At 33.5% G+C, this 26,951-nt stretch overlaps 1 protein-coding gene and 1 pseudogene across 1 annotated transcript; both read left to right on the top strand.

Moving 5' to 3' along the window:
* LOC145954838 (uncharacterized) overlaps nt 1-26,951 on the top strand; it is a 198,651-nt pseudogene that overhangs the window by 44,323 nt on the left and 127,377 nt on the right.
* On the top strand, nt 13,967-21,953 carry LOC109814980 (26S proteasome regulatory subunit). Its single transcript, XM_020379535.3, has 5 exons — nt 13,967-14,171; nt 14,379-14,439; nt 14,545-14,649; nt 20,406-20,751; nt 21,653-21,953. The coding sequence occupies exons 1-5, from the start codon at nt 14,031-14,033 to the stop codon at nt 21,672-21,674; spliced, it is 675 nt and encodes a 224-aa protein (XP_020235124.2). The 5' UTR covers nt 13,967-14,030; the 3' UTR covers nt 21,675-21,953.

The following is a 26,951-nucleotide window of genomic DNA, read 5'->3' as shown; positions in this document are numbered from 1 at the left end:
AGAGAGTGTAAAGTAGTGGCCAGCAGTTATAGGAAGCATGCAGTACTATGGAATCATCACTCATGGTTGTTGGAACCCGAAAAATTTTGATGTTACCCACAAATGGTTTAGACCTTCGTTTGAAAAATCTCATTTTCGCAACCCAAAAAATTTTGAGGTTACAACTAATGGTTTAGACTATCGTTTTAAAAATCTCATTAATCAAGGAATGTCCGAAGTCTAGATTAATCCCTAATTAATGATTTTGAAAAAGAAAATACTTTTAAAAATCCAATATTGGTCTTGACAACCAAAATTGGGTTCGGGGGTCGGTTACGTGTAGGGAAGGTATTAAGTACCTCCACAACGCCCTAAATTGGTACCCTATGACGAAGTTAACATGAATAAGATTAACAATTTAAATATTGGTTCCCCTTTATTGATGATTATTTACATACATGAATAATAAATTACATGGTTTACCCTAAGATGTCTACATCATGGTAGTTGAATCGGGATACGAATCGGGATACAAATAGTGTATCGTAAGATTCATGATCAATAAAAACATAGTATATATACATACATATATATATAGAGGAGGGTTCAAACGATACCGGTGTAACTTTTACTAAGTGTTACACCGTTTAATAACTTTAGATTAAATATAAATTTTAAAAATCCAACTGTTAGATTGAAAGTTCATATCTCTTAGATCATATATGTCAAATTTTGTTAAAATTGAACAACAATTTGAAGGTAATCAAAGTGTTCATATTTTAGTATATTTTAAAATGTATATATTATGTCAATTTTGTTTTATGAAAATGAAGTATCAAATCATCTTAGATTAATATAAAATTTGATATATATGATCTAAGAGATATGAACTTTCAATCTAATGGTTGGATTTTCAAAATTCACATTTAATATAAAGTTATTGAGCGGTGTAACACTTAGTAAAAGTTACACCAGTGTCGTTTGAACCTTCCTCATATATATATATATATATATATTTATTTATTTATTTATTTATTTATTTAAGTACTCAAGGCACATTTTAACATAAACAAACAGGAAAAATGAAATGATACATTAATATATAGTTAATAATATATAAATATATTCTTATTTATTTATTTTCACACATATATATAAATATTAAATAATTTATAATACATATAAATAATAATATACATATAAAAATAAAAACATAACTTAATTTATAGTAGTTAAACAAAATAAAAAAATAAAGAAAACAAAATATTTAAGGTGTTATATTAAATTTTTTATTACTTAAAATATTATCTAAAATATAATAATAATATTAAATAATAATAATAATAATTAATAATAATAATAAAGAGAAGTTACTTTCTATAAAAAAAATAGAGAAGAAAAGGCCCCTTAACCAAATCAAATGATAAGATAAAACTTGGCCCATTTGGCCCAGTTTTTCTAACCCTAATTATTTATCCTGCATCCCTTCTAATGGTGAGACTCAAGTCGTTGCCTTCCCTCTTAAAAGAAAACAGGTCTGCAGATGCCGGAGAAGACATAGCCACCGTCGATGAAGATAGAGTCACTGTTAGAGAAGACAGATCGACGGAGATATGCCGGAGAAGACAAATCGACGGAGATTCAAGAAGAAGACAGATCGGCACTTTCCCTCTCTTTTCTGCTTTTTTTTATAGAAAAAGCTATTTTTTTAGGGTTTCCAGGATCTGGTCTCGCATGACCCGACCCAATTTCAAGGCGCGGCGCGACCCGCTTTTTGGAAATCGTGTGATTTATTCCAAAATCGCGATTTTTCTGATTCACGCCATGATACGCACAATTCACATGCAATTCTTGACCAAAAACGAGACGACCTGCGATTCGAATCGCGGGACCTCGGAATCGAATTGTATCGTACGATACGAATCGCAATACATCTGATACTTACTAACATGGTCTACATAATTACTCCTTTGGTTTAGAACAGTGTTTATTAAAGATGATAAAGTAGGGAAAGGAGAAAGATATTAACTGAAATACCTCTTGTTTTGTGCTTTTTTGGGATCTTCAAGTATGGAGACTTTTAGGTGCTTTTTGGCTACTGTTCATACTATAGACGGCCTCACAAAATCTCAAGAAATACAATAAGAGGGAGAGAGAGAGAGAGAAATTTTTAGCTCTATGTGACTTTCTTAGATTATTTTTTGGTCCCTTGAGCAATGTCTGACGCTGCTATTTATAGACGTTAGAGTTGGCCAGAATGACTCATTCTAGTTTCGAAACGACCCGTTATGGACCAATTCGTTAAGAGTAAAATTTGAATCTGGAACGGCCCGTTCTGGAATCGGAACAACTTGTTCTGGATTTGAATTTTACTCATAACAACTTGTGCTAGAATGGCCCATTTTGGACTGAGAACGGCTCGTTCCAACCCAGGGTTTTTGGGCCTTTTTAGTAGTTTGGAACGACCCATTTCGGGCTACTAAATCACCCTTGTTGGGTTTTTGGGCCTTCTGATGTCATATTGTGTCGTTTTTGGGCTTTTGGGAACTCTTTTCCTTCATGCTTGATGTCCACTTCTTTGTTTGTGGATCTGGATGAAATTAGGTGTCTATACTCATCAGTTAGGGAATGTCCAAAAACTAAACAAATCCTTAATTAATGGTTTTTGAAAAGGTTTGAAGGAGTCGTCACCAATATCTTACTCAAAACATCAAAAAAAGGAAAACGGTTTTCGCAAATCAATTATGGCCTTCATAGCTAGAATTGATTTTGGGGGTTGATTAAGTGTAAGGAAGGTGTTAGGCACCCTACAACACCTTAATTTGGTACCCTATGATGAATTTAGCATAATAAAGAATCATAATTTAAACATTTTATCCTCTTTTATTAATTATTTACACATTGTTCTTATTACAAATATTTACAAAAATAAAAGTTTAAACCTAAAGCAGTAGGGTAATATTTTGAACCAATGATATGGGTGCTACAACTAAGTTAGAGAGTTGATGTGGTTATTCAGACTTGAATTGAGGTTTAAAGCAGTAGGGTAATATTTTGAACCAATGATATGGGTGCTACAACTAAGTTAGAGAGTTGATGTGTACTGTTCCATTCATTTACTATTCACATACGACTATTTTATTTCGAATCTGCAAACCCCCCATTCGTGTGTTTGTTGTGTACTACAAGAACCTTTGTTAAGTTAGACGAAGATGAAAGCAATTCTCAACAAGGTTTTGAATGAGACAAATATAATACATGTTGTTATTTCTAACAAGTGTGTTAGTGTTTTAGATATAAGTACAAGCGAGTTAAAGAATAGAGAATATGCATAAGTTACTGTCCAGCACAAGAAGGAAAATAATAAAGCCTCAAATGATACAAGACCATGGACATGGGACAAAACTAAGTCATAGCCAACCAGACGGAGACTCGAATAACACAGACGAAGATCAAGAATGCTGGATTGCATTTATAAATACAACGAGACGAACTACCTGACATCCATACTCTCAGAAGAACACATGAAGACATCAAAATAGAAGAAAAATTATAAGAAAAATAGATGAGCGCTTATCCATAAATCAAAAATGCGTGTCAGAGTAAGTACACCTACCAGTCAGCAAAGGACAACGCCTCTGTAGCTACAATACCGGAAAGTACAAAGATATCTTAATGCCAAACATAGAAGCAAATAAATGGTACAAAAGACCTCATGGAATGCAGGTTCAGCAAGCAAACATTTAATGCAAGATCAACGACATTAAATGCAAGAATCCACGGTGCTTGTGCAAACTAAACAAGAATCAGATGATGTCTAGTCAAACATCAAAATTAGGTCTGATCAAGGACGGAAGAACATTCAAAAAACACTAGATGAGGACTACTATAGGCAAGAGGAAATGGAGTATCAGAAGAAGAGCCAAAAACAAAATCAAACATGGAACAAGAAAAAGTTGTGTCAAACATCAGATGAAACCAGAAGATCAACTCTGGTAAAAGAACAGATACGACAAGGCATGTCATGAGAACCAAACAATTCAAGCTAATTGAATAGACAGAGTACAATGTGTACACCAAATGACTATGAGTCCAATAGATATGTGTCAAGAGCAACCTCCAGTGCAACATGGAGAAATGGACCAAGCATGAGACGATGATAAGAAGAAAGACAACAACACATAAGAGGAAAGATACTCCAGATGGAAACAAATTCCATTTACAGAGTTGACTAGACTAATGGAGAAGTCAATGCATCAATACTCAGACAAAGTTCAAAGCTCTAAATTACACATTGACTAACCTAATCAGAGAAAGTCAAACGAAGATCCAAAACGTGAGAAGCACATGAAATGATCAGACAGACGAAAATCATCATGAAGAATAGAATCAGATCTTAGAGAAAGACTCAGACATCATCCATAATCATACAAGAAGCTCTCAACATTAAGGTGAAGAAAGAAGGAAAAGAGAAACGAGTCAAAATAGGAAGCATGCATGTGTCAAAAAAAGTGCGCCACCTTTTCAGAAAAGGACAACACTACAAGTTACGAGATCAGAAAAGGACAAAAAGGACAAAAATCATCATGAAGAATAGAATCAGACCTCAGAGAAAGACTCAGACATCGTCCACAATCATACAAGAAGCTCTCAACATTTAGGTGAAGAAAAAAGGAAAAGAGAAACGAGTCAAAATAGGAAGCATGCATGTGTCAAAAAAAGTGTGCCACCTTTTTCAGAAAAGGACAACACTCTACAAGTTACGAGACCAGAAAAGGATAAAAAGATTCCTAGGTCTTTACTAAAGTCAGACACATCTGCTAACAAGACAAAGAAGACTTCATGCAAGGTCTATCACAGGAAGCAACATTTAATGCAAGAATTCAAGCATTAAATGAGTAGATTGAACTAGTCATGAACGACTATATCTGCTTCAACGGACACTTGTATCGGGATGCTCTGCTTCAATGAATATATTCAAGATCAAGCAACGAGTAGATTCTACAAGACTATATATATATATATCACTACCTCAAACCTTGAAAGGCTATCTTTTTGATGAAAAGAAAAAGAGTAATATCAAGCCCACAAGACAGAGAGACCAAAGATGAGCGTTCATAGTCATATGTATAATGTGACATTGTATTTTTATCTCTGTAGACTAAGGTGTTTGAAATGTCACTTATGAACAAAACCTTAGTGAGTGTTGTACACCTATGTATCCTCTCCATAAGAGTAACTCAAACACTCAAACACAAGTATTTGTAAGACTAAGGTAGCAAACCTTAGAGAGTGTAGAAAATTCCCAATCCTCTCTATGAGAGTTATGTATGCACTCAAACCAAAGCACAAATCTATCATGTGTAAAGCCTGAAGAGGCTAGGGAAAGAATACTTGTAAAGCCCAGAGGGGCTTGTCAAAGAATACTCACTACTAGCCAGAAGTCGTTGATAAGAGAATACTAGCGCCGGTGAGTGAAGCTGGCGGGCTAGGAGGTGGTCGAGAATACTCACTATTAGCTAGAAGTGGCTGATAAGAGAATACTAGCGCCAATGAGTGAAGCTGGCGGGCCAGGAGGTGGTCGAGAATACTCACTTCTAGCCAAAAGTGGATGATAAGAGAATACTAGCGATGGTGAGTGAAGTTGGCAGACCAGGAGTGGTTGAGAATACTTGGGGAACCAGAAATGGTTTAAGAATACTAGCATTGATGAGTGAAGTCGACGGGCCAGGAGTGGTCGATAATACTCAGGTCCAGGAGTGGACGATAATACTCAAATGTTCTTCATTTTGATATCTAGTGGAACCCTTCAATTGAAGGAGACTGGACGTAGCTCAGTTGAGCGAACCAGTATAAAAATGATTGCACTGTTTTATTTATATTTCCGACGCAAATTCTTTTTAATTGACAAGTTATGTTAAAAAACTTCGTCTACTGTCTATTCTTCACACAAACTACTTTTTAGACGAAGATGCAAATTTTGTTTAACAAATATTTTACACTGAAAAGTTTTATCTACTACTTATCCTCATATGAAACTATCCTGAAAAAGGAAAATGCAAGAGCTTTAATTGGTATTATTATCTAAATCATTTTCCTCAGCAGACGGTAAATCTTTCAGACGTAGTGCCCATGTGTTAAGCAAATTCTGCATAACCGTGTGGTATTTAAGAATGCATTGGACGAAGAACATTACTCTTGCGAAAATGTTTATAAAATTTCTTATTACTAACACGCACATATTCAACCCCCCCTTCTATATGTTTCATGTCTAACTTCAACCTTTGCTTGGCTTGTTGTTCCTTGAGAGACGACCTAGGAGTCACTTCCTAGTAGTACAAAAATTTCATTGCATTTGACTAGGTACGACCTCGATCAACCGTTGATGAGTATTTTTTAGGTGACCTCTCCAGGCTGATGAGTACTATTTACTATAACCTCTCCAAGTCAATGGTGAGTATTTTTTAGGTGACATCTCCAAGGCGATTAGTATTGCTTGTTATAACCTCTCCAGGTCAATGGTAAGTATTTTTTAGGTGACCTCTCCATGCTTATGAGTAACCACAAATCATGATCAACCTACTTTCACAATCAATACATTCGACCAACCAATGTATCTTAACTTTAGAGAATCTCATCACATTACTAACATTTCAAATAATGTACATGTCCCCTTCCAAGGACTAGATCAAATTCTAATTAGAAATTGACAAGGATTGCCTATAAATATGCAAATGTTACCATATTTTTTTCACCTTACACTTAAACAACTCTCACACTTAAAATTTGTTGTTTGTTCCCTCTATAACCAAAAATCTAATGAGTATATGTCAATTTGCAAAATATAATTAAGTTTATTTTGAATTTCACCCTACATTTTGTGTGGTTAAATCATATGTCAGTAGTGAGATCATTCTCATAGGAACTATTGGACCATATAGCTAATACCATTTTCCAGCTTTCCTTCAAGGCACATTCAATCAATCTCCACTTACTTGTCACATGATAACAAAATCAAATCACGATGTTAATAATACTCCTTGACTTGGTGTATTTGTTGCTCACTAGAACTCTATACTAGGTCATCCTATTATAGATTTTCAAAGAATCATATTCAAACTTTGTAATTTTCCTATAATAAATAATAATTCTATTTTTTGTACCTCTTGTTGTATGGGAAAAGCTCACATGCTTTATTCTCTCTTGTCTCCAACTATATATAATAAACCATTAGAAATCATATATATTGATTTGTAGGGACTTGTTCCCTTTACATCCACTAGTGGTTACAAATATTATATAGCCTTTGTGGATGGTCATACAAGATTCACTTATTTTTAAACAGTTTAATATCATGGTTAAGAAATAATTTTGAACCATCTATCTAAATAGTTCAACCTGATTAGGGAAAGGAATACAAACCTTTTATTAATTATCTAAACCAACTAGGGGTTGACTCATTTGTCCTCACACAAACCACCAAAACGGTGTGGTTAAGAAAAAACACCGTCACATTATTAAACATGGCTTGACCATATTAGTGTATGCATCCCTACCTTAAAATTTTGGGACCATGCCTTTACAACAAGTATGTATCTCATAAAAAGTCTTCCCATCTATTCTATGAAATTGAAATAAACACACAAAAAGGGGGTTGAATGTGTGTGTGTAAGTTTTTTAAAGCTTTTCACAAATTGACAATTATGAGAAAAATTGTTCATCTAAAAGCATAAGGGATAAGAGATAAAGTAAAATCACTTTGTAATTTTATTCTAGTTCACTCGACCTTATGTCTAGTTATCTTCAAACTTGACAGGTTCCATTATTTTGGAAACTTTTATATCAAGTATCCTCTATGCTACTTCCAGTTACACAAAATATTTTCTATGTCACTCTTGACTATAGACACAACAACTTGTTGCAATATTCTTTCACTAGCCTTTTCAGGCTTACAAGATGGTAGAGTGTTTGAGTGTTTATAACTCTCACAGAGATGATATAAGCTATTGGTACACTCAATTGAAATTTGACTTGCTAAAGTAAGGATAGCTAAATTTAAGTTTTCTCACTGATCATCTACTGGACGATGACTTACAAGATGTTTAAACTTAAAAAAATTTGGTTAGAGTTTTGGCATGGCTAAGAAAACATTTATACAAATATTCACAAAGTTCTACAACTATTCATTTATTTTCTTTGAGTCTTCTTGTATTTATAGGCTTCAAAGATATATTCATTGGTAAGAGCCTTCAACACTTGGCCAACATGAGATCTTTAATCTTCAATATGATCGTTCTTTACTTTTGTTCATATGCTTTAGAGCTTCATTAATCTTAGTTTTGAAAGAGGATTGAAGTAGAGAGCATTGATTCTCAATGTTTTGCTTTCTACATTGATAATTCTCTTTGTGGCTGACTTTTCTTTTTAGGACACTATGCTGGTTTAAACTCCTTGTATCATTTTGCACACATAGAGCCAACAAAAGAGGAAATATAGTGATATTGCATTTATAACATCCACAAATTATAAAAGCTTAGGATAGAAATGAGCCAAGTGCTTAAACCTACCAATATGTTGTTAGACCATCATGTTCCCTTGATGTAATTTTAGGAACTTAGCCTCCTTTGAAAACTTTGAATTATCAGGAAAATACTTCTAAAGGAACACTTTCTTGAAGTTTTCCTAGCTCATAACTTCTTCCTTAACTTCCATCATTTGTTTAGTTCCTCTCCACTATTATTTAGCATCACCCACCGACATATATACTTCATAGGTTAACTTTTTGTCTTCTAAACATTCCATCACTATGAAGATCTTCTCAATCTCACTAATCCATCGGTCAGTTACCTTTTGGTCAGTTACCTTTGGGTCAGTCTCTCCTCTGAATTGAAAGGGATTCTTTTTTCTAAACTCAACAAGTCCCTTATACCTTTGAGGAAATATTAGTTTAATTGTCTCAATTGCAACACTATTGGCCTCCATTTGAGCCAAATCAACATTTTATTGATGCATCACAACATTCATCATCTTCATAGCTCTTGTCATTTAATTAACATAAAATGGAGGATGAGGGATATGTAGGAGGTCTACCTACCATCCTATATAGAGATCAATAAAACCTATGAGATAACATTGAACAACAACAATCACAAGACAACAACATATTTAACTACACAATAGAAATATAATAGGATCACTCCTACAAAGTACCCAAAAAAATTGATTGGCTATGATAACATTAAAGTATAACAATCTGGTAGATCATTACACTTGATATAATTCATCTACAACACATTAGAAAACATAAATATTAACTAACATAAGGTTAAGATACAAACAATTCTTGGATATTCATGCAACATATATATATATATATATATATATATATATATATATATATTATATGTATATGTGTATTAGGACATGAAAACATAAAACAAAATTTTCCCATAGAGATAACATAAATTAGTATCTTTATATGTCACCATGCATTTCAACTTAAGAGATGTCTAACAACACAGGGTTGAGCATTTTAAGTGGTTTAACCTACTGAACCTCAATGTTTTACCCTTCATTCTAGGTCAAGTCAACACAATGTCTGGCCCTGATTAGGACCATGTTAGAAAAAATGTTTGACAATTCAAGCCAAGTCAACAACATTTTCGATTTCTCAAATTACTATTTAAACTAGAAAAGTCTAATATTGTTATCAAGAATAGAATAAGTTGGATATGAGTTTACCACAACATTAGTAGGCTTCAACTAAGCTTATATGGAATTAACTCATAAAATATCTTCCAAATAATACATAGCCTTCCAACATTCGGTTAGTGATTTTGGGCCTCAACCTTATGCCTTACTTATTAGACATTTCACAAAACAATATGGTTCAACCTTTTTGCCATACTGTTTCAACCAAGAACCTAAAGGAAACAACTTTTAAAACAACTCTCCACTTCAGAAGTCAACTCTCTTAGAAAGATTTTCATCTTTGGATTCTGAAAGAACCAAAACATAATTTCTCACTATGATTTTTCACCACAAATAACAAATTACTCTCTTTTAATTCTAAGATCAACTCACAATATAGAAAACATGCATCATGCATTAGCAACACAAGCAACTTTTCTCTCATACAACACAAAATATCTCAACTTAACATTATATATATATATATATACACTCACACATGTATATATTCATACTTCATCATCATCATAAGGAATAAAGAATCAACAACATATAACACCTTCACAACATAATATACTTCAACTTAAAACATGTAAACAACTCAAAACATCAACATCTCTTCAAAAATCAACTCAAAGAACACATCAACAAAAAAAGGTTAGTCTCGCCAAGGAAGCAAAGCCTTATCGAGTGCTCAAACCACTCTAGAGCTTCTCATTAGGTAGGTTGTTTTCTCTCAATGAGAGAAGCTTGTTATGGCTCCCCTCGCTAGGCAAACTTAACCTATTATGGTCATCACGTCGAGCAGCCATAGCTCGTTGAGCAAGTTGAGCCCTTTGTGGTTCTTCTTACTAGGCGGCCATAGCTCCCTAAGTGAGTAGGACCCTCATGGCTCTTCTTGTCGACTAAGATTTAGCTCGTTTGGCGAACACTTATAAGAGTCACCCATAGGTTCATTTTCTCTCTGGACAACACTTACACTGTTATGCGAGAACATGGATTTAGGCAGATAAACATCAACTATGCATGCACATTAAGCGAGCATTTATTTTTGTTGGGTGAGAACACGAAGTTCATCCATGGAACTCATTTTCTTTCGACAAATCCAACCACCAAAAACAATCCTCACTTACATGCAATCCATTCGATCCACTATGAACAACTCATACAACATAAGAACTACTACAATTACCACAACCATACAAAGATCAATAAGGATCATGGATATTTAAGTTTTGACTCAACTCATTAAGAAACTCCAACTCATACCAACACAAAATCACCACCAAAATCAACTCAAATTGCTACTAAATCGACTCAAGATTCAACATACTACAACATAAAAGTGTAAATTTACAAGCTTCCCTTACCTCTAAAGCTTCCACACAAGAAGGGTTACAAGGAGATGGAAGAACAACATGATACTTAGGGGTCAACTTCTCTCTAAGATTCCAAGCTCTTACAACACAATCTATGCTTTAAGGGGAGAAAATGAAACTTTAGGTAGAATTAGATTGAAAATTGTACTTTTCTAGCTTTAGAGCCCCTTTCTCTAAAACTTATTTCTAGAAATAAAAAGAAATGAACTTATGAAGTTCATACATTCTTTAAACCTTATATAACTTTTTTCGTTTCTGGTCAACTTTGACCTCAACTCAAACAACTCTAAATTAGGGGTGTAAGCAGGTACAGGTAATCCGTGAACCCGAACTGACCCAAACTAATCTAATGAATTTGTATTGAATTTTTTTAGTGTTTAGGTTAAACCCAACTCAACTTGATCAAACTGGGTACTATACAGGTCGGGTAACAGATTTTGTGTTTTCAACCTGTTACTAACCCGACCCAACCCGATTATATATAATAATAATAATAATAATAGTGTTTGAATGATCATTTGCTCAGATAATACCTACGGTCACTCTTACTTAGTAACATGTTTTGTGTTTTAGGTTGATAATATTATAATAATATAATATATTTATTTTAATTTTATTTTGTATTAATTAATGTTGATTTTTTGAGTTGATAATAATGTAACAAATTAATAAATTATTTTAGAATTTAATTTGTATCATTGTTTACTTTATAGGTTGGTAACATTGAATTTACAACAATGTATTACATCTATTTTGAAATATTTAAAATTTTATAATAAATAAATAAATATAATTATGTTGACCTGATTAACCTAATCCAACCTAACCCGTTCGAGATTGGGTTGAGTTGGATTGGATTTTGGCAGATGATAAACACACCTCCACTCTCGTATAGACACACCTCCTTTTTAAAAAAATATATATAAAATGTCTAAATTACCCTTAAAAAAATGAAACTCCTAAATTTACACCTCCTTCTCCATACCCCCTTCCCCGCACCCTCCTTCCCCGCACCCCCACACCCCCCTTCTTCCTTCTTGCTAAAGTCTCTTTCTGCTCACACGAAGTGGAAGAATATGTTTTGCGGGCATGACGAGTGTTGGAGGACCGAAAGGATCGCCGCCATCGATCCTCGGATGTATGTCGTGTCCAGAGTCATTGCCACCTGTACTGCCTCCTCCGAACATATCAAACTCTCGCTCATCCAGGCGCACTTCGGGGAGTTGTAGAATTCGGGGGCTTCTTTGAATTGGCGGCTAATATTATTACTCTTTGCTTTGGCCTCATTGGAGGACGATGTTGAAGCTGCAAGTATGAAGAGGGACAGAATGAGAAACAATATTGCTAAAGTAACAAGAAAAGATTTCACTAAAGTGGCTCTATGGGCGCGAGATCTGAGGCTGCACCATGCCGGGAGCGGGGCCACCGACGCCGCAGACGGGGCCGGCAAGGCTGGGCTGGGCTTGGACGAGGCATCCTAGGTCGAGGAGGACCATACACCGGAACACCACCTCCAGGTGGTGGTGGCATGCCGGGGCGAGGCAGTGGCGGAGCGGGCATCCCGGGACGAGGCGGCGCTGGAGAACCCCTTACTATCTTTAAAGTTATTTAATGACATTGAACGGAAAAAGGCTTTAAGAAGAAGGAAGAAGGGGGGGGTGCGGAGAAGGAGGTGTAAATTTAGGAGTTTCATTTTTTTTAAGGATAATTTAGACATTATATATATATTTTTTTAAAAAGGAGGTGTGTCTATACGAGAGTGGAGGTGTGTTTATCATCTGCCTTGGATTTTTTAAAAAAGTTATACAAATTCAGCCCAACCTAACCCATTAAATTTTAATTGGGTCGGATAACGAAGTTATCCAAACCCGGCCCAACCCAACCCGACTTGCTTACACCCCTCCTCTAAACAATTTACAACACAACATAACAACTTAAAACATCAAACAAAACGTAACATGCATAAATGTAGCACATAAAGTGTTACAATTTCAAATACAAAAGCTAGAAAACACAAAGATGACGATAATGCACCAGAAAAACACGAAACACACCAATACTCAATCCCTAAAGCAAACTATTCAAACACTTATGCATGTATCAATTTTTAAGTAGCTCATAAAATAAACGTAAACTGACATTGATCTCAAATCACAAAAACCCCTCAAAACACTGATACACAATCAAATTAAAGCAAATGATTATAACATTTCTACTATAATCAACAAAAGAGAATTAAGACGTTAAGAACTTGTCGAAAAATACAAAAATAATAGGTAAAATCAACTGTGCAACAAGAAAGGAGACAATAAACATCGAAAGAATTTTCAATTTTAAGGTACTATGAGAAAGAAAACAAGAGAAGAGGAAAAAAAGGGCAAAATCATAAAACAAAAATGTATATATCTATTGTCAATTTAAAAAATAAAAAATAAATAAAAAAGAAAAATGCTAACTTTTAATCAAGTAATCAAGGACTAAACTATAATACTAAGAAATTTCTTATAACTTAATGAATTGAGCAAATTGGATAGATGCCTTCATATAAATGCTCATAATAGTAACAATTGTAACTTTTTCTTACAATTACCCCCAAAAGAATCGCCAATGTAGTATTAATTCCTTTATTCTTATTTCTCCCTTCAAACAATATGTGAAAATGTAGTGCGTTTTATCTTTTTCCTGTGTTTTCTATTTTCTTTCTTCCTATTATCATTTTTTTGTCTTTACTATTTTTTATCTATTATTTTTAAAAAAATAATTCTAAAAAAAAGTAAGAATTTTTCTTTTTTTCCATCTCCCTCTTTTTTATTTTATTTTTTAATTAACATAAAAAATATCAATAATTTTTTAAAATTAATTTAATAATTATATTATTCCTTTTATAATTACTTTTTGTTTGAAAACCTAATAAAGAGGAAGCGAAGATGGACATAGGCATTGGAGTGTGAAGCGAAGAAAGAAGAAGCGTTGGTGTGGAAAATGGTTGCGACGAACGTGAAGGCAGAAACCATGTCTTTGATGGATAAGCGTAGCGCCTTGGAGGCTGAGATGAACGCCATCATCACTCGCCTCTCTCACCCCGCCGCCCCTGGCCTTTCCGGCAACCTAGTCGACGCCGAGGTTTTTCCTTTCTCTCACTTTACTCACACCACTAATTTCAATTCTATTTTTTTCTAAATCTTTCTTGGGGTTATTTTATAAAATTTATGGATAATTTATAAGATTATAATTTTATTATTTTTAATAAGATTATTTCCCTAACAACTCTACAATTAATAGATATTATCTAACCTGGTTGCATCCCAAAACTTTTATCCATTTTTCTAGGGCTTTCCTCGTTCCGATGTCGACATCCCTGTCGTTCGAGCCGAACGACGTCGTCTTGCAGGTTCGCCAATTCGCGCAACCAACTACTTCTACGTGATTTCGATTTCTTCGTTATAATGTTCATTTGCGTCAACGTGTGGCGTTTTGTTATTTCATATTTTTGCAGAGCTGCGTAATGACCACCAGGTGATAACTGAGAAAATAAACCAAAATATACAAATTCTGCATTCGGCGAGACTTGGAAACAGGTCATCGCCCTTCACAAATTCAGGTACCGCCAAAGAGTCATTTGCCGAAAGTAATGTATGGTTTTTGTTTCAGGGTATAGAATTTAATTATTTAGTTAAAGTGAATGAGGAAATGTGGAAGAGTGAAGTGGGGGTAGGAAGTTTTTGTAAAAAATAACTTATGGGAATGCAATATAGCCACCTTTTCTATAGGAATAAGAAACAAGACAATTGGGGCTTCGGAGGTGTTGATATTGATGAAATTCAACAATTTGGGAGAACCTTTTTCAACACTTGTACCAACATGAGGATGTGATATTTCAAACATGACTTTCTCAGTAATCTTTCTTGATGTCTTGAAACAAACACTACCTTATTTTTTATATTTCAAGGTGTATAGTTTATGATGTACTTTTACCACAGAATTATGATTATGTCAATTGTATTTCTAGGTTTATTTTTTGATGTTATGATTTATGGGTATTACTAGCAGCGCCTTTATTCTTTTTAGATTATGATAAAATGATACTTCTGCTTCTAATATTTTGTTTCAATCATGTATGGTTTGTTCCTTTTGAATATATATGTCTTTTGGTGTCCCACACCTACTTGCTTAATGCTTAGTCACTAAATGTGAGTAAATTAAAGGTTGGGATTAAAATCTTTAGAGCGTCGTTGTACTCTATCAAGTGGGATGTTGGGTCCTCCCTCTTCCCATCCTGCTCCTTGCTCTGCTCCCAATGCCAATGTGATAGTTTTTTTTTTTGGACCATGGGCATTGATAAATTTTCATAGAGCCTATTTGGATACAAGTTTAAAAGAGAACTTCTATATTGGAAAAAGTTCTTTATTTTCAGTAGAGAAGCTCTCAAAAGTTCTTCTATTATTGTATCCAAACAAGCTCATAGTGTATTTCTTTGTCATTAGCTTTTGGGACATAGTCAAAGTAGTTGTGCGAGCCATTTCTTCATCTGTTCATAAGTTGTGACACTTGTATTCCATGTTGAAGTTATTCTAAAATCTAAACCTGCAAAAGTATATTTTTTTGTTGAACCTGATCAACATAAGTAAAATTTACCTCCAAATGTGATCTGCTGGTCGTGTCATTTATCTGTCTGAAAATAGGTTTTGCTTTGCATTGGTAGTTTTTCTTTTCGGAAGAATAATGTATTGAAAAAAGAAATGGTAGAGCAATTTGAGTTGAGTATGGTTTTGTTGCAAACTATCATTTTTGAAGACTTTCAATGCTTTTGTAGACGTCCAACTTGCTGCTGTGAAAACTAAAGATTGTTATTGAATGAGTGCATGTGGTGATTTTATGGAAGAGATTTATAGCATTGATTGATAACCTAGCAATTACAGTTTTATAAGGTGAAAGAGGTTATTTTATAATGGTAGTTTATTTTCAGTTTTTAAAAGTACACAGTTATGATATTATATTTCTTTATTATTATTTATATGTATTAATTTATCTTTTTACTATTTTTTTATTAATATTGGTTCAACCCTGGTTTGATCATGGTTTAACTATTAAACATTGAACCAGTGCTTTGATTGGTCCACCGACCAGTCCAATATTAAAAATATTGATAAATCCTAGTAAACTAAATATAACAATAAAAGAATGGATGCTGTGTAATGGAAAGGCTCATCAATTCCTTAGCAAATCCATAATAGCTCCCTACCTCCCGTTTCTGCTTCTCCCATCAGCAACAAGACTTTGAGATCAGCTCAACTGAAACCCATAGAGAAGCCAAGCAACCATTCTCTATCTAATATGAGCTATGAAGCATGGATGCACCTTCATGCAATAGCATCCTTGTGTCGAAAATAGGTCCAACACTGGCATGGCGCAAACACGGAGCAGACATGTTAAGGAGGAAATCAATTACTGTTACTATTTCCTATTATATATTATGTATTTTAGGAATATCAATCAATTTATTTATTGCATATAATTAGACTTCCTACAAATTAGGAATTAACCACATTTCTTTTTATAAACCACTAATTTATGTTGTTGTAACAATTGAAAAACCTTCCCCAACTACTTCACAAGACTTTCCTCATCCTTGTTGTATATTAGTATATCGTCAAAGAATACCAAAACAAATTTCCTCAAATATGGTTTTAGTACTTCATTCATTAAGGCTTGAAAGGTTGAAGGTGCACTGGTCTAACCAAAAGGCATGACTAAATACTCGTAATGACCCTCATGTGTTCGAAAAGCTGTTTTGGGTATATCTTCCTTTCTCATTCTAATCTGATGATAGCTTGATTTAAGATCTAACTTGGAAAAAATTATTGCACCTGCCAACTCATCTAACAATTCATCTATTAGTGGAATCAGGAACTTATTAGGAATTGTGATCTTGTTCAATGCTCTATAATCCACACAAACGCTAGCTTCCATCCTTTTTAACCAATATAATAGGGCTAGAATAGGGGCTTACGCTAGGCCTTATGATTCTTGTTTTTAACATGTCATCTACTAACTTCTCAATTTCATTTTTTTGAGAATGAGGATATCGGTAAGCTCTGATATTGGGAATAACTGCACCTTCCTTCAATACTATTGCATGGTCTTGTCTCCTCGTTGGTGGTAACCCCTGTTCAGCTTGGAATACTGCCTCAAATTCTTCCAAAACTTCTTTTATAGTTGTTGGAATCTCATTGTCTCCTACCTTTTCTGGTTGTAGAAGTAAACACTCCATTATAAAACCTTCATCCCTTTCTTGTAACTCCCTGATAATGTTTTTTGCTGATACTTCACCTTTGCAAAGGGTATGATCACCCTTCAATGTATATTTGATTCCATCTTTCTTAATTCTTAAAGTTAGGTCTTTGAAATTTGTTCTCATCTCACCCATATCTTCCAGCCATTCCATTCCCAAAACTATGTCCTCCCCATCTAAAGCGAACACATAAAAATCTGCCTTGAATAACATGTTCTGCATCTTCATTTGTAGGCCCTTACAAACTCCACTGGTTTTAATCCTTTGTCCTCCTCCATCCTTCACATAGTAAGGTATCGTAGGTTCTACTGGTAGCCTTAAATTTTCTACTAACTTAGCAGATATGAAGTTATGTGTTGCCCCACTATTGACAAGCAGCAACACTTTGTTTTCCAAGATTTCTCCCCACATCATAAATGATTTTTTTTGATGTCAATCTAACCATGCTACACTGGGTCAAACTTTTAAATTGACCCTCCCAGACAATCTCTTCCTTCTCCCCGTCACCTTCTTCCCCTATTTCACCATCCTCCACGATCATGATCTTAAACATTTTGTTTTTGCGTAGATGTGTGGGAGAATATTTCTCATTACATGTAAAGGAAAGACCTTTCCTCCTCTTCTCATGATACTCCTCATCAGGCAGTCGCCTTGAACCACTAGGAATTTTACTCCTTTCATCTACAATTGCTCGGTTTTGTATTCCCTCCTTATTTCCTCCATCATTAGATCGGAGCCTACTATTTCCACCAAACACATTTGATCCAAAATTACCGTGACCATCCGTTGGTTGGTTTGTTGCTGGTTTCCCCCACTACGATTTTGGAATTGGGTTTTGTGTTGGAAATACTCACCTTTCTTATTGCTGATCCCATTCCTTTCATCAATCAGTAAAACAATGTCCATCATCTCCTTCAATGAGGAAGGCTTATGAATCCTTACTTCTGCTCGAATCTCCTTGAGACCATTAGCAAAAATCCCACTTAAGTATTGTGGCTGGATGATCTTTAATGGGCCTGCCAATACCTCAAATTGCCTCTTATATTCCCTCACAGAACCTTCTTGCTTCAACCCTAGCAGAATTTCAAATGAATTTTCCACCATTGTCGGTTGAAATCTTTTCAAGATTGCTTCTTTAAATTCTTCCCACGTAATATTCTCGGTGCAAGATTTCCACCATTGTAACCAAGAAAGTGCTTCTCCTTCCATTGCCACCAGAACAATTTCTATTTTTTCATGTTCATTGATATTTCTCAAGCGAAAATATCTCTCAATTCGACCTATACAGCTTGGTGCATCTTCTCCTTCGAAAAGGGGTAATTCCATCTTCCTAAATTTCTCGGTAATCTCTACACTCATTGAATTGGAACTCTTGCTGCCTTCGTGGTTCAACTCCCTATGCGTGTTTTCTCCGACATTAGCATTAGTACTATTGTTTGTCCCATTTGCCTCTGAATTAGGGTTACCTTCGCGATTACCCAACATCTCACAAATTCTTTGTAACAATCGATCTTCCATTTGTTGCAGTGAAACTTGTGTTCTTCCTTCTGATTCATGAAGTTCCTGCTCCAATGCTTCGATTCTTGCATCCATCTTCTGGCGAACCATGAATTTCGTGGGTGGATTGTTCTGATCTATAGACTTCCTACAAATTAGGAATTAAATTTATTCTATCATAAATAATTGAAAATATCTTTGTACTATTTATTTGGAAGAAGGGAATTAGAAAGGAATCAAAAGCCAACCTTTCTGACCGGACACTGTGAGACATGGTCCAATCATCAGACACTCCAATGTGGAGAAAATCCAACCTCCGACACGGACACGACCAACACTAATTAGATTTGGGATTTTAATTTTTAAAAAATAATCTTGTGAAAAAAAAGAAAGAAGGAAGAGAAATGTTCTCTTTTCTCTCCTTACTTAACCTTCATGTAAGAGAACGAAAACCAGAGACCAGAGATGCACAGTTGCTGTACGAAAACCTGAAACAGAATCAGCAGAACAAAAACTAGAAATGCAAATGTGCTAACGTAGAACAAAAACCATTGACTCGTGGACACAAAATGAAAACCAGAAACGCAAACGTGCAAACACACAATGAAAAGATCTATTATTTCATACATTCTTTGAAAAGTAATAAGATGACACCTCAAAGAGCACAAAATCTAGTATTTGTTCATAGCAATCTCCGCCGTCTTTCTAGAAATTCCCCTCAGTACAAACAAGAGGAAACTAAAATGTGGGACATTGCAGGCCATGAAGTTGGTTCTCTTGATGATGATGAAATAAGTTGCTAATTTGTCTCTTGATGGACTACATTTTTGAAGTTGTGTTTTCAATGATGATGACCAACAATGATGATTTCTCGTAGTATTTCTTTATTTGTGACTTTTAATTATGATGGTTTTTGTTAGATTTTTGTTGTGGACTATGATGCGTTTTAGTAATTTGATTTTAAGACTTAGTAAGTTATCGTCATATCATATCAATATATAATATATTTTTGTCATGCTATTCATATTATATATATGGCATGTCCAGGTGTCCTATATTTCTTGATTTTGTCATATCCTTGTGTTCATGTGTTTGAATTCATGCTACATAGAATGAGTTGTGAGAAAGAAATCTCTGATGAGAAGTTCTAGCATTATCCTCAAACTATAAGCACATCAACCCTGCAAAACCTGCCCACTTCTAAAGAATCTTAAAATCTTTCTTTCAATCAAAGGTCGGTGTCTAGATGGCAAATATTGTTCCAAAGGGGCATGTCAAAGCCACTGCTCCTCAAGATTCTAAAATCTGATTGCGTGCCACACAGCGCAAGAATAATTGTAAGAAAAGATGATTGTTTGTCAATGTGTTTTGTTTTTAAAGTGACTAATTTTCAGTTTTTTCCAAGTTGTTTTCTTAAGTAGTAAGTATTAACTTTTTTGTTAGCCTTTTTACCTTTCATGTTCTTTAGTTTGATTCAGATTACTCTGTATAAGAATGATTGGTGATATTTTATTACATTGTACTATTAAGTGTTTAACTTTCAGCTAAGATAATGATGATTGTTTCAGATACTCAGACCTCATCAACTATAGACACTGTTGCAGCAACACCATTACAAGATGTCCTTGTGAGACATTCCCCCAACTCAATGGATATGGATGTGTTGGTTAGTAGACCCTTTGCAATGGTAGACGAGATAGCAGATGCATCACCAGCAGTAGAGGATGGTTTACAACTTGGAGATCAAATATTGAAATTTGGCAATGTGGAAGCAGGTGATAATTTGCTCCAAAGGCTTTCTTCTGAGGCTCAGTCAAATCTGGGTTGTGCAGTACCAGTTGTTATCACGAGGCAAGGCACAGTTATCAACTTAACTATTACGCCTAGAACTTGGCAAGGCAGAGGATTACTGGGGTATGCCTAGCTGTCTCTATCATTTTGTTTTTTGTTGTCTAGTGTGCTGTTAGTAAATATTATGCCCGTTTATTTTAGAAAGGAGTTAAACATAACTGAACATAAACTACTGTTGTTCCTTCCTTTTACTTTTTTCTGCCTATGCCAAGCCCAATTCTTTAATAGACCATTTATTCTACTCAGAAATCTTATTTATGCTTATTAAAACGTTGGCATATTTTCAAAACCAGCTTAATTATCACTGGCTATTCAGAGTAATTGGAGAACTTTGAAGTATTAAACTTTTTAATGTTAATAGGTTATTATTTCTTTCCAATTCTTCTAGATATATCTTTCTTTTTTCTTGACTTCTTTTTTGCCTTGAACCATCCTACCTGTTTCTCTAACACAGTCATCTTGAGCTGTTTCACTTTGAGGCATACCTAATATTCTTTATTCCTATCATTTTTATTTTTTGGTTACAAATGAATATTCCTGACGGTATGTGGGCTGATATTCAGCTTTTGTACTGCTGGATGCTGGTGAGCTTGTCCTCAATCATGAAACCACTTTATATTGGCTATAACACTATTTTACTAAATATCATTGATGATTACACCAGAGGGGAAATGTTAATTTATGAAAAATTGTTTGGTCTCAGTTTAAGTTGTTGGTTGTGTACAATTACGTTAAACGGCTAAATGTTGTTGAGAATAAATGTTCCAACTGAGTTATGATCATAGTCAACAGATCATTTAGATGAACTATTCTGTCTTTTACCTACAGGATTAGTTTATTTGTACAAATAATAATTTTTTTAAAGCTTCCCGAGACAACTAATGACATATTAAAATTAGATTGTTATCCAATATGCAAAGTAGTTGAGTTTAATGCTAATATTTTTTTTTTCTGTTGCTGGCAGATGTCATTTTCGGATCTTATAGGTGCCATTATGTATTCTTGTCAAGATGGTGCTGACGGTTGTTTCTCTTGATGCATTTCCCATCCGTAGTTCTTTACCTGATATTCATCTATGCAAAGATTAGGAACATGTTGAGTTGAACTCAGAAGTTGAAAAAAAAAATTACATTTACAAGTACTTTATTTTTAGTTTTTGCATTAGAATGCTTGTTTTTAATACGGTTTTAAATCGGAATCCAAACATACAATATATTGTTTCACACTGACTTAATAATTACTGACCTTTGACTGTGGTGCACTCTCTGAGTTAATAATGCGTTCTCTTTATTCTGATTATCTTTTCTTTTTACCGCAAAGTAATTTTTGATATCATAATGGTTAATATAAAATCAAGATTTCTTGCATTTGAACCGCTGCATTCATACGCTTTTGCAGCTATCTCGAGACACAATAATAGAGTAAAAGTATCGTTTTAGTCCTGACTTTGTAAGACGTCGTAGTAGTTTCTCTAAAATACGGAGAAGTGAAAAATTAATCTTCAACTATGTTTTCTATCACTTAGTTTGGTCCCTGCCGTCTAAAAAAATATTGTAATTTTAGTTCTTAATATATATTATCTTTCCGTTTTAATTATAAGTAATATGTGATAAGTCATCAACATATTACTTTTAATTAACTTTATCATAAATTTAAGTTTTATTTAAAATATGTATTTTACTTTAAGTAATTGTTATATTTAATGTTAGTGATAAGTGTATGTATAAGAAGTATAGTTAATAATAAATGAAAGGTTAAAAAAGTTTAATCCTAAGTAATTTATAAAAATTAATATCAAAGGTAGTATAATTTAAAGTCATTTGTCTCTAAATAATATAGAAAAATTGTGGTGGTTGAAACTTCTAGATTTCTTAAAGTAAGTTAAAATAACTTACCATTAAGTCAAATTGTTCATTTATTTATTTATTTATGTATTTTTGTAAGGAGGTATAACTCTTTTATACTTAGTTGGTCCTTATAAAAGTAAATTATTATTTAGTCACGATTGTTTAAGACAGAAATTAAATCCAAGTTTTTAGTTAAAAAATACAAGTGTCTAATTATTCGAGTTAAAGATTTTTGTCACTTTGTTCATATAATAAATAATTTACAAATTTTATTTATATATCATATCTTGCATATAATTTTTATATCTTAATTATTTACAATATCTGCAAAACATGTTTGTGTTAGATGCTAAATATATTCTTTGTATGCATTAATACATCTTTCACATATATTCTTACTCCTTTTGTTACGTTGTTTTTCTTGTTTGAGCTAAACATTATTTTCAAGTGCTTTGAACTCGAGGGAGACAAAATTTAGGCTTCGACTTTTAGTTTTGATGGGACTCTCTAAATAGTGGGACATGTTTAGAAGGCTAGTTTATTTCAAATTTAGAGTAGTCCTATATATTGGGGTACAACCTTTTAGCTAATATAAAAACAATATGTATTACTGTATGTTCCACCTGTAATTATTAGTTAAAAAAAATAGTATAAGAAACACATTGATGTACAAGAATTATTGATTGATGCACCGTTTAGACAATTGTGTTTAAAACATATTTAAATTTAAATTCAAGTATATATAAATTATAATTACATGTGTGAAAATGAAAATGTCGTGCGAAATCACAAGTATATTGATAGTTTTAATAAAATTATGTGTCTGTTCTTTTATAAAACATATTTTTATATTTTAATACTTTTATTGCAGGGCTCTAATTTATTGTTTTGTATAAGGCTAATAAAATGTTAAGATTGTTCCTAATATGCAATTACATTAAATGCATAAGCTAGCTCATGCACTAAGTTCAAACTTAATCAAAATAATTTTGAATATTTTTTTTAACATTACATTTTATACTAAGTATAATTTTTTTATAAATATTTCTTTTCAAAATTTTTTTATGAATATATTGATTTATTTTTCATAATTTTGAAAACATTTTAAATTTTTTATTTTGAACATTATTTTTAATACAAAGTACAATTTTTTATATACTTAGTGTTTCAAATTTTTTTATATAGTTATATTTTACTAATTAGAATAATTTATAAATGAAAATAAAAAGAAATTTAAGATAAATATTTACACAATTATTTGAAGAAAAGCTTTTAAGTCGTAATTGCTATTTAAACTTATTTAATTTTCATTTAATTATTGACATTTCCACAATAGTTAAAAAAAATAAAACATTTTAAACATCCATTTGGTATAGTATGTGTTCTTACCGGAAATCTGCTGTAGAGCTGATCCGCCAGGTAAGATCGGTGAGCCTCCTTCGCTGGTACACTTGATGCTCCAAGATGGGGGTGGTACCTGCAAAAGAGACTCCGATGCTAAAGTTAGTGTTTGTGGGAGTATGAATCTCGTATAAATAATGCACGTACCTTAGTGTGAATTAAGGTTGCTTTGGGCCTTGGGCCTGAGATAAGATATGATAAGATTAGATAGTGGATCTCGTTTGAAGCGAGATCCCTCGAGATCAGTTATGATCTGCTTAAATGCCGAGCAAACGTCGCATAGCGCGTGCCCGACCTCATCTTGTGCTGTGATGCCGAGCTTGTTGGTCCCTATGGTCAGAATCTAGAAGGGGGGGTTGAATAGATTTTGTGTTATTTATGGCTGCTTTTTCTTCTTTCAAAATCTTTACTAAACAAATCTTGATTTTAATCAAACCTTTAAACACAAAAGGTAATTCAGAGTTATATATGCACAGCTTATCCAAAAAGATTTGATTAACACAATTAATACAAAATTCGTAAAGATTGTTTTTATCAATTACCAAGAATTTATTTAAGTTCAGTTTTTGCAGATAATGTTTTTCTTCATACAACATTAATCAAGAAACTTATACAGAATGTAAAGAGTGTAAGGGTTAAGAAAATCATGCACCAAGATATATACTGGTTCAGCCATACAAAGGCCTACATCCAGTTTCAGATTTAGATACACCTCTAAATCCAGTCAAATCCACTATTGATATTCTTTACATGCACCCTGCACAAGCAATATCCAATCAATGAATTTAACAAACAAATCTTGTCACCCGCAAGACTAACAAACCATTTCTTGAAACCACAAGAAACATATAACCCAAGAATATTGATCCCACAATATCCTACTTGAGAAAAACCTATCTCAAGATTTCTCTTTACACAACTCTTCCAGAGATTCTCAAATCTCAAGAATTAAAAACCATTCAAATAAAAACTAAAGATCAGAAAAGAGTACACCTGTTTGTGTAGATATGATCTTCAACGACTTAAACCAGTTTGAAACGAATTTTCTATAAGAACTTCATCTTCTTGAATTGATCTTGCACAATTTTTCTCAAAAGTTGATTTTCAGCAGTTGATACTTTCTTTCTTTCTTCAGAAAATCTTTTTCTCTTTTGCAGTCACGTGTATTCTGAAAAGTCTCTTTTTTTCTGTGTGTAATAATAACTTTTAAAGCTTCTGTTTTAATCTTAAAAACAATTATTGTGTGCAAGGAAACAGTTATTTCAGTTAATTTCGTAACAGAGATAATCTATTACCTGTTTAGGTAATCTATTACCACGAATCAGAATAACTGAATTAATTGTTTCAGAAACTGTTTTAATCTATTACCAAATAAAGTAATCGATTAATACGAGTCACAAAATAACACAAAACTCACATAGGATCAGAGGTAATCGATTACTGTAAGAGATAATCGATTAACACGATTCTTTTTCCTCTTGAAATCATCAGAATCAGTTTGGAAATCTATTACCACATATGGTAATCGATTATTCCAGATTCAATTAGTTTTTCAGCATGAGTCAGGTAATCTATTCCATAACTCAGAAAATTTCTGATGTTTTCAAGTTTTCATTTAAAGTTTCAAACACTCAGTAATATATTACTTCATGTTCTCAACAATGAATGAAATAAGAAAGTGAGTATTATGGTATTTTTGCCTACACGTTAATTACTAAATTTTAACTCACCACAAACAAACACATACAAGCCTAATCTTTTAAACAATCAATACATTATCCTTTTGACATAGGCTTAAAAATAAAGAACAACATGAACAAAACATCAAAACAAAAACTTCCAGAGAACATCTTCCAGATGTAGATTCTTCAATCTTCAACAATCTCCCCCTTTTTGGTTTTGATGAGCCAAACTCTTCATGTTGACTTTCACGATCATCATGTTGTTTTGTTTAACTTGTTTGTTTGAGATTTGAACTTGAATTTGAACCTGCATACGTCTAAAACAAAAACTTCCATACAAAGCATTATGCAGTTCTATTTCCATTTCTTTCTTTTAATATATTTATGTAAATCATACAAACATAAACAATCATTTCAACAGTTTCTCATGAATTTCTCCCCCTGTTTGGCTTAACCAAACCAAAAAAAAATAGAGTAAACAGAGAAATAACATGATACTTATGCAACAAAAACAATAAGCACTTAATAAGAATTTCATCATATGAGCATTAAGATGTTCAGAAACATACAAATACTAAAACTATTACAAACATTAAGTCTGAAATATAAATCAAAGTATTTATGCAGAACAAATTAAAATGCAGTGCCTAAAATGTAATGCACAACTAAAGGTCTTCAGGGTAGGGTATGTTCATTGCATCCAGACGTTCTGAAATAGATTCAAAACAAGCCTTCAGCTCTTGATAATCTCTTCTCTGAGTCTCCCGGATGTCATCTAACTTTGCCAGAACAGATAACTCAAAAGAAGAAAGAGGCTTGGGCTCTTCAGCAGCTTCCTCTTCTTCAATCTGAACTTCAGGTTGAGACGGCTCTGTAGTCTCAGCAGTAGGAACATCTTCCTTTGCTATCCAACCTGCATCTGTTTTCACTAGCTTCATCATTTTCAGAGCTCTATCCTTGATATCATGAACATCTCTGGTGACCTCTCTTGCTTCACCAGTCAAGGGAACTTTATAGAACGCCAATACCTTGCTTATGAACACAGCATATGGACACTTGCAGTCCATTAACCTCCTTGTCTTTAGCATAATATCTTCTACCACATATACCCAATCAACTTGAATATTATTCTTAAATGCTGCGAGCAGTGTCATATCTTCTTCACTAATTTGAGCGTGATTGCTCCCCCTTGCTACCAAAATCCAAACAATTACATAATGTAGGAGTCTATCTTCAGCACGTAGACCTCCTGCATTATATGTAATCTTCCTCTTTTCTCTTCTTTTATATTCCTTATCAGCCTCCCAGGCTGAAACATCTTTCAGCAAACTCA

The sequence above is a fragment of the Cajanus cajan genome, chromosome 2 (genome assembly GCF_000230855.2).
Source record: "Cajanus cajan strain Asha chromosome 2, NIPB_CcT2T_4, whole genome shotgun sequence".
NCBI lineage: Eukaryota > Viridiplantae > Streptophyta > Magnoliopsida > Fabales > Fabaceae > Cajanus > Cajanus cajan.
This window is presented reverse-complemented; position numbering and strand designations above follow the sequence as displayed.